The following is a 14,317-nucleotide window of genomic DNA, read 5'->3' on the forward strand; positions in this document are numbered from 1 at the left end:
TGCGTTACAGCATGGCTGATAACTGTGTTTTTGCCTTCGTTACAACGTACCAGCTATTAAGTGGCTTTTTTTTAGCAATTTATAAATTGAACACATAAATTGTTGTCAACCGCCCAGAGAGCTTCGGCTATGGAGCGGTATACAAATGTAAATAACAACAACAGCACAGTCATGCATGCGCATGAGGATTTTTGCTAATGTGTGAACAGTCACACTCTTTTTGTTTTTACCAGCCCAGCAATGGTGCAGTTAGATTCTGGACGTAATGGAGTGATGGGAGGAGGGGCCTGCTCTGGCTTTAATGGTCTGACAGCCCTCCCCCTCTTAAGATGGCAATGTGTGTTGCTTTGCTTACTTCCAAAAGGTCTAAGCCAGCCATGCTGCCTTTGGGGGCCCTTCTGTCTATTTTGCTGACGGGCCACCTGGACATCTGCCCTAAAGTCCCGCCCTGGCAGCACCACCGCAGCGTGGTAAAGAAAGGCATCAGAGGGCAAAACTGCCCTGTGCTTCTGCTTCCAAGGGCATGTACTAACCCTAAATGGAAAAAGCTCCAGGCATCTGCTTGCACAAGGGCGGTAGCTCAGCTGCATGCAGAAGGTTCTGGCACCTCCAGCAGTGGCAGCTGGTGGCTCCATGTTACTAGGATCCGTTCTGGGTTTTAGTCCGAATTTTCAAGGAGCTGTCAAAGGTGATTTCAGCTTCTTGACGTTTCGGACTAAAACCTGGAGTGGGTTCCACTGCCCCACTGACATGGAGCCACCAGCTGCCACTGATCTCCAGGTTGGCTGGGAGAAAAAACTCCCTGTCTGAAATCCTGGAAAACTGCTGCCAGTCAGTGTGGACAGTACTGGGCTAGATGGACCAATGGCCTGACTCAGCATGAGACAGCATCCTTTATTCTCTATGTATACAATGCAGCTTCACTGGCAAATATTGATGCCCTTGTGTGAAGTATGTGTGTGCAAGCCAGCCCCACAATCTGTGTCCTCCTACCCATGATGGGCCTTCCTGAAAAGCACCACTATGGACCTTGAAAGACATTAAGCAATGCGGGGAGCTGTTACCCAGCTTGCCAGAATTCTCTAATAGCAGGACACACAGTTGTAATGCTATGTTAGTCTTTATGGGGAAATCACCATGCTTGTGGAACCAACCTGCTATGCACAAGCTCAGCAAAATCCACAGGATTTATTGAAAGATTATCTTTATTAATTATCAGAATGAACATTTACAAGACAACATCCAACCCCGTATCTTTTTTTCTGTGCTATATAAATCAGTTGGGCCAAGTTCCTGCTTTTCTTTACGTTTTCTTATGTTAATTTTCTACCTTTTATGTTTGTGTTTATTTCACTGAATGGTTTGTGTTACCTGCTTAGCAAAAATGTTTTGACTACTCGATCATATGAAATAAAAAACCGAGTCACGTTACATGTAATCTTGAAGATAATTGTTTAAAACAATTGTCAGCTTGCAGCCAATTTCTTATTCACAATAGACTTATTAAGACACGATAGACGTGACTAGCTTATGTCCATTGACTTCAGTGGGTCTACTCTAAGTAGAACCTTACCTGGATAGAACCCAAATCTCGTCATCCCTGTGCACAAGGGACGGAAATCTGCGACTCCTGTATATGCAAAGTGTGTGCTCTGCCCAGGGTCAGCATGTGGTATTCTTGGGCATTGGCCAGGGTCCCTGTGCCCTGCAGGGTCCACAGCTGCACTGACACTCTCTTCCCCCCTCCGAATATTGGGCAGCTGGGTCTGTCGGCTGCAGTTTGAATTTCCCACAATGACTCTCTAGCAATGCTCCTACTGGGAGGAAGGGCAGGATATAAATATAAATAAATAAAAAGTTGCTTGTCCTCTACTGTCATTTCCACACACCTCAGTCCTTCCCATGCATGCCTTCTCCCACAACAACAGACATCCCTAGGAGCCAATCAGCATGAAAGGGGAGTGTATTAGTGTGTTAGCTACTGAGAAGAGTCTTCCCATTGGCTGACTCACCTGTCACTCTGATTGGCTCCAATGAGCAGAAAATACAAGAAAGCACTTCAGAACATTCTTCTCAGCGGCTGATACACTCCCTTTTCATGCTGATCGACTTGTAGGATGCTGGAGACATAGGGACTCAGCTGGGATCCTGCTTCCCCAAAATGTAAGGGGTCTAAGATGCCCCCGCTCCGAGACCCTGGACGACTACTCTGTGAGCTTCATTCAGGTGGCATATCTGGGATTTGGCACATGCACCGTATTAAATATTCCTATTGACTTTTATTTATTTTTGCTTCTTTTATTTCAAACATTGTATCACAATGTGAATTCTATGGAATGAAATAACATAGTGTATAAGAAATAACAGAAACAGTGGACATTCAAACCATACAGCATCTAGCACGGTGCGTTACTATTTCTACAACAGGCAGAAAAATCATTAAGTGGTCTGCCAAGGCCCTCGGCAATTTTCAAGTGCTCTGGGGGGGAGTTTGGGAACCACTGGTACAGTTTATTTTTATTCACATGCAGCCATCCTATAACCCTTGACCGAATAATGGTACGCACTTCCAACGAGCATGCAGCTTTGGGAATGACACGCATGGAGCAGTGAGGGAGAAAGGGGTCACCCCCCAGGCAGCCAGATCAACCAAATCAACCCTGGCAATCTGTGGGGTGACAAAATTGTATTCGTATTGTCAGGAACAGGTTTTTCTATGCGACATATCAGGCTGCTAAATTTATTAAACTAGTCTTAGAGAGGTGGAAAGTTTTTATTCCTCCAGGTGATATATGTTCCTAGAGCCACATTAATTCATCTATTAAATTACATAATTAACTTTTGGAGTATTTTAGTATCTTTATATAACTGACGTATTTTGTTTCCATTATTTATTGTTTGTAGTCTGTCCTTCGTTTTCTTCCTTTCCATACCGAAAGCCTGGTGGGCCATCATGCCATAAACAGAACTGAGCTATTCACATGCATGTGTGTGTGTATACTGAATCCGTTCATTAACTGATTTTTAAAAAAAAAAAAAAAACCTCCTATAATTATACATATATATTATGCTACTATGCAATTGTTGGTTATATTGGAAATGGTTAGATTTTAATATATATGTTGCTTTTTTGGTAAAAAAAATGAGGCGCTAGTACTCATACCTTGAAAAAAGTGCTGTATCAGCACAAATGGTTACCATGGGCAACAAAAATAAAAAGGTTCTGGTACCCTGTTACCAGTGACCTCCATCACAAATATCCTATGACTAAGGCTGGTTTCTTCCATGGGGTGACATCAGGCCCACTTGTGTGGCTCCAGGAGCCCGGGGGGGCTCCCCTGCTGCTAGGCCTGGCTGAGAGTCCTACATTTTCCCTGCCTCTACTTATCCAGTTCATTAGGGGGAAAATATGAACCAAGCTTAACCTTCTTTCCCCACATCCGCTCCCCTGGCTGCGCCCCCTCTTCCCCTTGGGCCTCCTCCTCCCCCGCCCCCCACTCTGCGGAGAGGCACGGACATTTGGTGTGCCCCTCCTGGCTTCAGTTTTCCAAGGTCTCCTGGGCAGGTGTCTCCTCTGCCCATCTGTCTGTAGGGGATCAAGGCAGATTAACATCCAATCTGCTTGTCTACTGTTCTGCTTTAAAACCTGCTGACAGGTTTGCAGATTGTTTTCTGAACCCCCCCCCCACGCACACATGCCAGCCCCCTTTCCCATCATCCTTCCAACCCATCCTACCAGCAACAAACTGGAACCACCTTCCTTGAAGGCAGGCCAAGCGCCTCTCTCACCCTCCCCTCTAGGGAACTTTCCACCTCCCATCAGGCAAGGGAACTCCTCCCATCAGAATCCATAGGCAAAGTATCTTCCAGCATGTACAAGTTGTTCTCTTGAAGCAATCAGACTTGCTATTTTTTTTCAAATCAACCTAATTGCACCACATTTAAAGCCATCCCGGTTGGTGGTCGCTACTTCATGTTAGGTAAAGCCACCCATTTGGCTTTTACTTTTTTTTAACCTGCCACCTAGGGTTGCCAGGTTCAATCCCTGAGACTGATCCTGTATCTTTAGAAGAGAAAGTCAGCCAAGTGCAGGTGTTCTTGCAACCCTGTAATAAGAAAAACAACAAGGTGGAGTTCTCCCTCCTGCCTGCACAACTTTTAAAGATATAGAAGACCTCTTGGTTGCCAGGCCCACACTGTTTTTTTTTTAGTTGAGTAGTTAAAACGTTTTAGGTACACACTTAAAAACGGTAACATCCGGAGCGACTTTGTGACATCACAGAGTAACACAGAGCCACAGACCTTTCACTAGTTTTTTTAAAAATGATTCTCTTAATGTCTGGAGAGGTTAAGTCACGCAAGATCACACAGTAAATATTTTTACAATTAGAAAAACTGGAAACCGCAGTTTTTCTATGATGATTTATGCCACAGTGCTAAAATAGATTTCTAAGCGGTTTAATAATGGAAGTAGCTACTGTGGATCTTTAACGAGTTTCCACTACAAACGTTATACTACTCATTTAGTACACCACTTGTGTGAGCAGATATGCACAGGAACAAGCCAGCAGCAGCAAGACCCACACTGGCTCTTTGATTGTAAATCCCTGGGGCATATCGTTTTTGCTACTCAAGTAAAGTGCCATGGGCATTGATGAACCTGTAAAAGTAAGTAATAAGAAGAACTATGGAAATGTCATAAAAATACCAACTGTCATATGTTTTTTTACCGGAAACAGTTCACGTGGTCATCTGAGAGTTATGAGAAGCCAAGCAATGTCCACATATGCGTGAACCAGCTCTCAGTAAGAACAGTGCAAATTCCACCCCCCTCGCTCTTCCAAATCAAAGTGAACATAATGCACATTACTCCTGCCCAACCTTGTACAAGGAGTATTTAGACCAAAGGACTTTAGTCTTCCTGCACCTTTAATCTTTAAACCCCACCTCCCCTCTGCACATGGGCTCAGATCTGTTTAATTAAAGGTTACCCAGGGGGACCTGACTGGCAGCGCCACCATGGGCAGCTGTCACCAGGCACTGACGAACAAATTTGTCATCCTTAGCAGAGTCCCTAATCCCTTCTAATTCAGTTACCAATCTGCACAGTGGGGGGAGCAATCGCCTTAAGCGGATTGGGGCATTTGCTAAATTAGGTAAGCAAGAATAACAAATTCTGGGTGTGGCGAGTATGAGTTGGGGTCGGTTACTGAGTCCAGACAACAGGAAGACTGTCTTGAAAGCTAGGATGTCACACCACAGCAAAGGGGGGGAAACCATCATGCATACACACACCAGTGGTAGTTGGTGGCTCCATGTCAGTGGGGCAGTGGAATCCCCTCCGGGTTTTAGTCTGAAGTTTCAAGGAGCTGTCCAAGGTCACACCATTTTGAGTTGCAAACCTGTATGAAGGGAACCCACGATGGGGACAGAGGATCACTTTGTGTAACTTCGTCCCCTGTCAAGAGTTCTTCATGGCTTCTGTGCTGTGGGTTTTTTACACAAAGCCCATCTTTTTCAAACCGCCATTTCTTAAATAGGAAATACACACAGAATATAGCTATGTTTATGACGACATCAGTCTCTGTTACTGGTTTGAAGTGGCCTTGTAAATCATTGTTAATGTTGACCCCTGTGTCAGTTTATATTTAGATTGCTTATATTGTGTTTTTATGATACTGTGAGCCGCCTTGAGTGGGCTATGCACAAAAAGGCAGCACATAAGTAATGTTTTAAAAAGAGAACCGTTAAATGGTTTGAGACAGGATCAGATCTAATGGTGCACAAATGTGATCTGGAGCACACTTCCTCCAACCTGGTGCCTTCCAGTTGGCGAAGGCTGGCTGGAAGAGTTTTTTGTTGTTGTTGTTAGAGGTTTGAAGGTGATTTGAAAGAGCTGGCTTTTCTTGGTATCCACTCAGCTGACTTTTGCCTCTGGCAAATGTGTTTGGCAGGTTTTGATCTAGTTTTAAAAATCATTTTGGATCAGACATAACAATTGGGTGAACATGGGAAGTGAAGCCTCTCAAACCACTTTAAAAGCTCTTTACAAACTATTGTGTATCTCCAGCTATGTTCTTGTATTCCACTGTCATTTTTTGCCATAAAACATTTTGCAGCTTGCAATATAAAAACCTACAAATCCAGATGTAGAAATGGGATGTGTGTGTGTATACTACAAACAATTATCCCACTTCCAGACTGCCTCCAGCCTCAAATTCTGCACCAAAATGCTGCACTCAACATGGTGCATTTATTTATTTATATCCCACCCTTCCTCCCAGAAGAACCATAAAAGGATGCTTTGTTGTAACGGTTATTAACATTTCCTTTGGCTCTGTTAATTATGATTTACTGGATGCAATAAAGAAATAGATAAGTGCCTTTGCTCATTAGAAAGCAATCAGCCACTTCCAGTCTACGTGGAATCTGGTTGCCAATCAATTCCTGGGTTTCCACAGTTGTGAAAATGTCACCAAAAGCAATTTTAATGTGATATTTTTGTTCCATAAAATATATTTAATAAGATATTCTCTTTCAAAATTAGATGAACAGAAAAATAGATATGGTAGAATCTATTGACCTAATTTTCTAACATGCCATTTCCAAAAAGCCACAGAAGCAATTAGATTTTGAACACACACACATAAATCCAGTCCAATTACTTAGCCAAATATATAATAGACTGGTTTTTTAAAAAATAGTCTTAAGACTGCAATACTTCCCAAAATTCAATCATCGGCCATTGCCTCTCCCCCACCCCGCAAATCCAGGCCAAATAGACAGTTGCTGGTAAAGGCAAAGAAACAGGCTAATTGTTCCTGACCAGTTGGCAACCTGACTCCCCTTGCCCCCTCGTTGGGACTTCATTGTAAAATCAGTTGTTTTAATTAACAGCTGAAATTGGCAACAACAAAAAACCACAGAGCCACTGTTCCTTTTTACCTAGGTTTTTTTTTACATTTTAATATTTTTCTCTTTTTTTAAAAACCACCAATAATTTTTCATAACTGTACAGGAAATTGCTCATCACAGACTAAGACAATAATAGAGAAAATCGCCCAAAACAGGTTCCGTGGAAATGCTTCTTATTTACAGCAAAAGGGTCGTTGATGCTTCTTTAAAAAAAAGATTTTACAGCTACAAAAACTAGACTAAGAAATCTTGAATACCATTTACGAAATAGATCTTTTGAGAAAGTAAAAGCCAAGATCTTTAATTCTTTACAAATACTTATTAAACTGTTTAACTTTTTTTTAAAAAAATGAAACCAGAACTAGAAAGTTAGGCCTCATCTCACACCCCATACCTCCCCTCTAGTTAAAATTTAGCCTGCTATATCTATTTCATGTTGTACACGATTTAAAATTGAGCAGCAAAAGGAATTTTGGTGCTATTTAAAATGTACAAGGATCAGAGGAAATTCATTGAGGTTATATATATATACACATACATACATACATAATACTCCGCATCAGTTGGATCCAAGGATCACAGGTCAGTGACAGAGCACCTGCTTTGCATGCAGAAGGTCGCAGATTCAATCTCTGGCATCTCTAGGTAAGGCTGGGAAAGAGTTCATGTTCTTCCAGATGACCTATTTATTGACCATTCATCCAGATTTGCTTGCACAAAGTTTATAGCAGAGGTTATGGGGGGAGGAGGTTAGGCCAGAGGCTGTGACTTACTTTTAAGCTGTTCATTCTCTATTTCTGTATCTGGTATCTACCCAGCTCCTGGACTTCATGTTCGGGGAAATTTCATGAGGATATATACAGTAGCAATCTCCCTCGGGACTGGTGCTAGAAAGTGAGTTGTGCTTCTCTCTATGACCCACAAGGGTATCCTTGGAAAGAGTGGAGCAGGCTCAAGAGGATGGAAGGGCAATAATTCCCAAGCTTCCCCGCAATCAGGAGGACTGGAAACATGCCTTGTTATAAGTGGAGATCCTGAGAACATAGCTGGCAAATCATTATCAAGTAGCATCGGCATATTCATAGTTACACTTCAGTATCTGCTACTCAAATATAAGCAGCTATATTTATTGGCTGTCACCTGATATTTAAAAAATCTTAGTCAATTAATCATATGAGTCTTAGCCCTGCTGGATTAGGTCAAAGGCTCATCTAGTCCAGCATCCTGACCCCACAGTGGCCAACCGGATGCCTGTACAGGAAGCGAGCAACCAGCATCTGAGCAGAAGGGCATTCTCCTCTCTTGCAATTCCCAGCAACTAGTATTCAGAATCATAGCTTCTGCCACTGGAGGTAATATGTAGACCACTTGACCTTTACTTCATCCTAGGTTAGCAAGGCTCCTCAGGTCAAATTCCACTTAAAAAAAAAAGCAATGCTACCTTATAGGTAAGGTACTTGCACTGGAGAGCATCATTCCATGTCACTCAAAGAGGCATCACCTATACCCCATGGCTCTGGGTAAGACCTACACCCATCTGTTGCTCTGATCACTCAACTTGCATGGCTTTAGGTAGGTGGTGTTGAGATAATCTCATAGTACATACCTGTGAAGTGTTAGATTTGAGAATCAGTGTACATGTGGGCGCAGGAAAAGAAAGATCAGGAGACTGCCCAGTGACAGGTTCTTCCATGCATTATCAACTTTGGAGCCCCAATAAGAATATCAGAACAGCCCTGCAGCTTCAGACCAAAAGTCTACATAAATCAACATCTCACAGTGGCCAACTAGATGTCTACGGAAAGCCCTCAAGCGCTCTCCCCATCTGTGATTCCCAGAGACTGATATTCAGAGGCATATCGCCTGCAACAGTCGCAGCAGCAGAGCACCGTAATTGCGGTTGGTGGCCATTCACAGCCTTCTCCTCCGTGAATTTGTCTAATCCTCTTTTAAAGCCATCCAAGTTGGTGGCCATCGCTACCTCTTGTAAGAGTGCGTCCCATAGTTTAACTATGTGCTGCAGAAAGGAGTACTTCCTTTGTCTGACAGAGGCTTTGGTCTACAAAACCCACTGGCTGAGACTGATGGCATTTGTAGCCCAAAATGTCTGGAGGGCACCAGGTTGGAGAAGGCTGCTGTAAGCCCTAGGACAAGCAAGCCAAACACAGAAACAGGGAAGAGCAAGGAGGAAAAACACAGCAAATTTGAAGGTATAGTCCCCTCATGAACCACAGATCTTGCAAAAAAGAAAGAAAGAAAGAGGGCCAGCCCTACCATGAGGAAGAGAGAGACAGCCGCCCCAGGCAGCAAATGTTAAGGGAAGGGGAGCAGAGGGAGCTGTGTGTGTTACTTGGCCTGCCCTGCAGCTCCTAACAGGCCTTGCCTGTTGCTCTCAAGTGTTGGAATGTATGAGGTTCAACTCCAACTTGGTGGGTTGAGGCTGCATGGGGTTAATAAGGGTAGCTAGAGAGAGCTAGACCTCTTGCTAGTTGAGGCTATACCTATCCCTTTGATCCTGCCGTCTCTTCCCTTCCTGCTAGACTGATAAGCAACAGGATGTTTGATCCCAGTTCCTTCCCGCCTTTCTCAGTGTTCTTTTTCTCTCGAGAGGGGAGCAGACATCTTCTCTTTGTCTCTCCTCTCAACCAGGATGAGGGCGAGTACTGGGACCAGTGCTCGTTGCTCCAGCATAGCCAGTTAGCTAGATATAGGACTCTTTCCTGTCAAGCATGTACTTCCAGAATAAAGTAGTTGTTTCTTATTTTAAAGCTTAAAGTCTCTGTCTGACTAATTTGCAGGGAAGGCAGAATCTTAGCAAAGATTCAAACACACACACACACAGCTCGCTCAATACTCTCCGTTCCGCAGCGCTACGCAACTCTGCTATGCATCTCAACAGAGAAGTTGAGGACACTGCCCTGTTGCCACTGAACGAAGATTTGATTGCCAGTCTGCTTGCCTTTTATACCGTGAATGGGAGGGAAGGCACCATCTTGTCCTCTGTCCTCAGGCAGCAAAATCTCTTGGGTTTGCCCTGCAGACAACCAAACCAACTCCCAAAAAACCAGAGTGTTGGCTTGCTTATGTCAGCACTAGCCATGCTCTTGCACCTCTTCAGGAAGGAGGGGATGGACTGACATTCTACCTCCTGCCCAATCAAGATGCCGATCGGCATGGGGCACCTCCCCTCACAATGGCCTGTCCCCTCCCTGGGGAGGAGAGCATGCCTAGTTAATGGCCCTGGAAGGCTCATTCCTTGTTTGCTCAGTGCTGACTTCCAATGGGATCACAAGTGAACATTAGGAAGGATACAGGGATTGTGAAAAAGGATTGTCCAAACTGTTAACGGATGCCTGCCACTGTCTCAGCTAGCCCAGTTTTTTGTCATGATTTCAGAAAGAGACAACAAGATGTCTTCTAAAACAAAACTCTTGAAAGCATTTCATCTTTGCCCTGGCTATAGAACTTGTCATCTTTAACATGCCTGATTTTCAACCTCCGACCTGATTGGTTCTGGTATTGCTTGTAAGTCAGACATGTCCGTCCACATTGGGGGGCTCAGATCTCCAAAGACCAAGATTTGGAATCCCATCCCAGTTGACATTAGGGTCTCATGAGCGTGTCAGTCACTGAGCCCAGGCCAGGAATCTGAAGGAGTTATATGACCAAGGCCCAAGCATACGAAGCTGTTCACAAGTTCCTAATTTCTGCATGGACCTGCCTTCTTGACTTAGTCGCTGGATGAGGGCTTCTGAAAACAGCACAGAAAAACAAAGCGATGCTGAAGTCTGTGTATGTTGACAAAGAAAGAGCAAAGAACTTCCCCTCTTAATTAAAAACAACAAAACAGCCTGGAAAATCAAGAGAGGAGAGGAGAAGCAGTGGGTCTCATGCCAAGCGTGGACAGAAAAGGTTGTCCCAAGATGCTATGCAAAGGAAGGAGGAGCTTCTTTAAAGGGGTGTGGCCGAGGCTGCCTTTCACAAGACCTGGAACTTCCAAGAGCTCTGATCTTTGTAATCCAAGCAGTCGGTGGCATTGAAGTTAAGTTTCCAGGATGTCGCCTGGTCCTTGTAATCCAGGCAATCCACTGAGCTGAAACCCATGCCGGCCATGCCGTAACCCTGGCTGGAGAGGGAAGCCGGTGACTGGCTCAGGTGGCTGCCCATGGTTGGGGTGGTGATGGGGCTCAGCGCAGCTCCAGGGGCAGACAGCTGTGGGTGCATGGGTGACAAGTAGGAGCTGCAGTCAAGGCTGCTGAAGTAGGAGGCAGAACCGGCATAGGTCTGCGTGTAGCCAGGTGCCTGGGTGTAAGTCATGGGATAGGCAGTGGAGCGCTGCATGCAGGGTGTAGTGGAGGAGGAGAGGGGGTCTGGGATTGGCGAGATGGAAGCTGGGCTCCAGATGGAGACTGTGGCACTGGCACTTGAGCTGGGTGTCACTGAAGCGCCAGTTGGTGGAGGGCTGTACTGCCCATTAGTGCTGGTCTCTGAGCTGGTCTCCTGGGTGGGTGAGGTCTTCTTCTTCGCTGGACGTGCCTTGGCCTGCCCACTGCTCTGCTGTTGCTGCTGGCGGCATTTGGCTCGGCGGTTCTTGAACCACACCTGCAGGAAGAGAAGGAGGGAGTAAGCTACAGGTGAAGACACTGGGTGGAACCAAAAGTAAGGGTCAAGTTTTTGCAGGGACCCATTTCAATGGAACACTGGAAGAAGGATTCAAAAATTCAGGGGATACGCGCATCTGGTTGTGTCCAAGAAGTTCACAAATGCTAGAAGCTAACACCTTCCATGTATCACCTTAGTTGGTGTTTCAATTTAACCAGTGAAGGTCAGTTTGCTATAACTGGTGGTTTCCTGCTTTTACTGCTGTCTGCTGGTGGGTATTTTAACAAGAGTGCCTCTTAAGCCATCCATCCCCATCCCGACTTGGACAGCTCCTTGAAAGTTCAGATTAAAACCCAGAGCGGATTCCACTGCCCCATTGACATGGAGCCACCCCAGTGATAATGCACATGCGCACATATGAACTGAGCGTGTAAGCCAACAAGAGTGGGATAATAACAAGAGTTGCCATGTTTGTTTGAGGCCTACATTTTGTTTTACAAAATACTTGTGCAGCATCACAAGGAAAAAGGGCAGTCAAGTTAGGAGTACAGGCAGATAATGATAGTAGTGATATGGGTGCAGTAGCATGGACGATGGTCAGTGGAAAGAGAGGAATCGGGCTCAGTGGGCCTGATGTAGACTGCAGTGTTGAGGGATAGTTGCCTACGATGTAAAAGGAATAGTAATTTTATCCACAAGAGGGCACTATACATACACACAAAACCATGAGTTTGACTAGTAAGAATCATGACATCTTTTTAATCAGTTTACACACACACACACACACACACACGAGAGAAAACCAGGACTCATAATTATACTGCACACTTTATAACTACAGACTAGAATAACTTCCAAGTATCCCTAAAGTTAAATGGAGGAATCTTTGAGATTTGATAGTTCTGACTTCAAAAATTGATCCCCATACAGACAGTTGCCTTGGAGAGCTCTTGCGTCTCATTTCTTCGTTCCGCCACTGTGATAGTTTCCCCAGCTGTCTGTCAGGCAACTCCAATTATCAAGAGAAACAGCAGCGCTCAGGGCTGATACTTTACACTTTGTACTCAGGATGCATATCCAAATACCAAATATGCACGTTTTGTTAAACATGAAGGCTAGTGTGTACAGAATAGCCTTCCCTAATGTGATGCCCTCTAGATGTTTTGGATTACAACTCCCATCAGCCCCAGTCTGCATGTGTAGAATTAGGCATATGTCTCTTTTTAAAAAACTTTTAAGTGGGTGGCCAGAACCTTTCTTAGGTACCTCTTTAAGTGTTTTTAAAAGCCATGCCTGTGCCTAATTCTAGGCATACAAGCTGACAGCTATCAGGGTTTCTGGACTGCATGCACGCAGGCCGTCAACCAGGAAAACAGAAAGGGGCAATCCAAGAAAACAACAGGCTGCTCAAACCAGACAGCCAGGCAGAATCAGCAGCTTTACAAGACCAGGTAGAACTCTATTGGCCATTTGTGTCACCTGATACCTGCTGATTGGGTAGCTGCCATACTACCCTCTGCAGTGGTGGCACATTAAGTGCAACTGAGAGCTTGAGCAAGCTACCAGAGTTAAGAAACCTCGGTTCTGCTGCTGGAGGCCCCACTTCAAGTTCCCTGGCATCATGCAAGGGATAGGCACCTGTACCAGCATGGTGCCCTTAGTTTTCCCCATAACAGAGGCCCACCTGCACTCTGGATTCAGGCAGATTGATCTTTAGCGCCACTTCTTCACGCATGAAGATGTCTGGGTAGCGGGTCTTGGCAAAGAGCGCCTCCAGGATATCCAGCTGGGCTCGTGTGAAGGTAGTGCGCTCACGCCTTTGTTTCCGTGGGGTGGCTAGAAAGAAAGAAAGAAAGAAAGAAAGAAAGAAAGAAAGAAAGAAAGAAAGAAAGAAAGAAAGAAAGAAAGAAAGATTAAGGCAAGAAAGTGCATTCTATCATTTGACCAGAGCCGTGTCTCCCCTTCTCTCTTCATGCACACAAATCAGTCCAGTCATTCTCTTTATTGAAAGAGCAACAGCAATGAAGCCATTACTTTAAGCAATAACGGCAATGACGGTAGCCACAGTATGCACGGCTCATTGTGGGGCTGCCTTGAAGACAGTCTGGAGGCTGCAGCTAGTGTGGAATGTAGCTGCCAGCTTACTGACAAGGCGCTGCAGGTCGGGAGCACATTTCGGCCGCTCTTTGAGTGCCGCACTGGCAACTTGGTTGATAATTATTTCCCAGCCTGTTCCTTATGCTCCACTTTGATTGCTGAGCTCTTCTAATGGGGCACTTTGGGTGGTCCCACATCCCCCCAACGTTCAGCTAGCCTTTACCAGCAGCCAAGGTTTTAGTGTGGTGGGCCCTTGCCATGTGGAACTCCTTGCCAACAGAGGTTCAGCAGGAGTCATCCCTGATTGTTTTTACATGCCTCCTAAAGACTGTATTATTCAGACAGTGCTTTCCAAACCTGAGATTCTTTGCCAACCAGCTTTTACTAATATATCTGACATTTTGAAATGGTTTTTACTGTGATTTTTTAGGTTGTATAGTGCCTTGTGAGATTTTATCTGAAAGTGCAGTTTATAAATATTCAAATAAATAAAATAAAAAATAAAAGATCTGCAGGGAAGGCCCTACTTGTAGTTCCTTCAAGAGTTTTGTGCCACATTGCAGAGCAAGGCCTCCCTGTTGCAGCACCCCAGATATGCAACTCCCTCCCATTGGAGGTACAATTGTCCCCTATGTTAACACCCTTTAAATGATGTTATTTGTTCCTTCAGGCTTTTGGAAATGGTTGGTTGATAGAACGGATG

General features: G+C 44.7%; 1 protein-coding gene across 3 annotated transcripts in view; it reads right to left on the bottom strand.

Annotated features, from left to right (window-relative positions):
* Window positions 1–6,981: 6,981 nt before the first annotated feature.
* Window positions 6,982–14,317, bottom strand: part of LOC133370997 (homeobox protein otx5) — a 56,748-nt gene continuing 49,412 nt past the window's right edge. For all 3 annotated transcript variants that reach the window (XM_061598036.1, XM_061598034.1, XM_061598035.1), the window contains exons 7-8: window positions 13,202–13,353; window positions 6,982–11,517 (exon numbers count right to left, since the gene is read on the bottom strand). In XM_061598036.1, the coding sequence (XP_061454020.1) occupies window positions 10,894–11,517; window positions 13,202–13,353 (776 nt within the window). In that variant the 3' untranslated portion in view covers window positions 6,982–10,893. The remainder of the gene's footprint in view (window positions 11,518–13,201; window positions 13,354–14,317) is intronic.

The sequence above is a fragment of the Rhineura floridana genome, chromosome 15, assembly GCF_030035675.1.
Source record: "Rhineura floridana isolate rRhiFlo1 chromosome 15, rRhiFlo1.hap2, whole genome shotgun sequence".
NCBI lineage: Eukaryota > Metazoa > Chordata > Lepidosauria > Squamata > Rhineuridae > Rhineura > Rhineura floridana.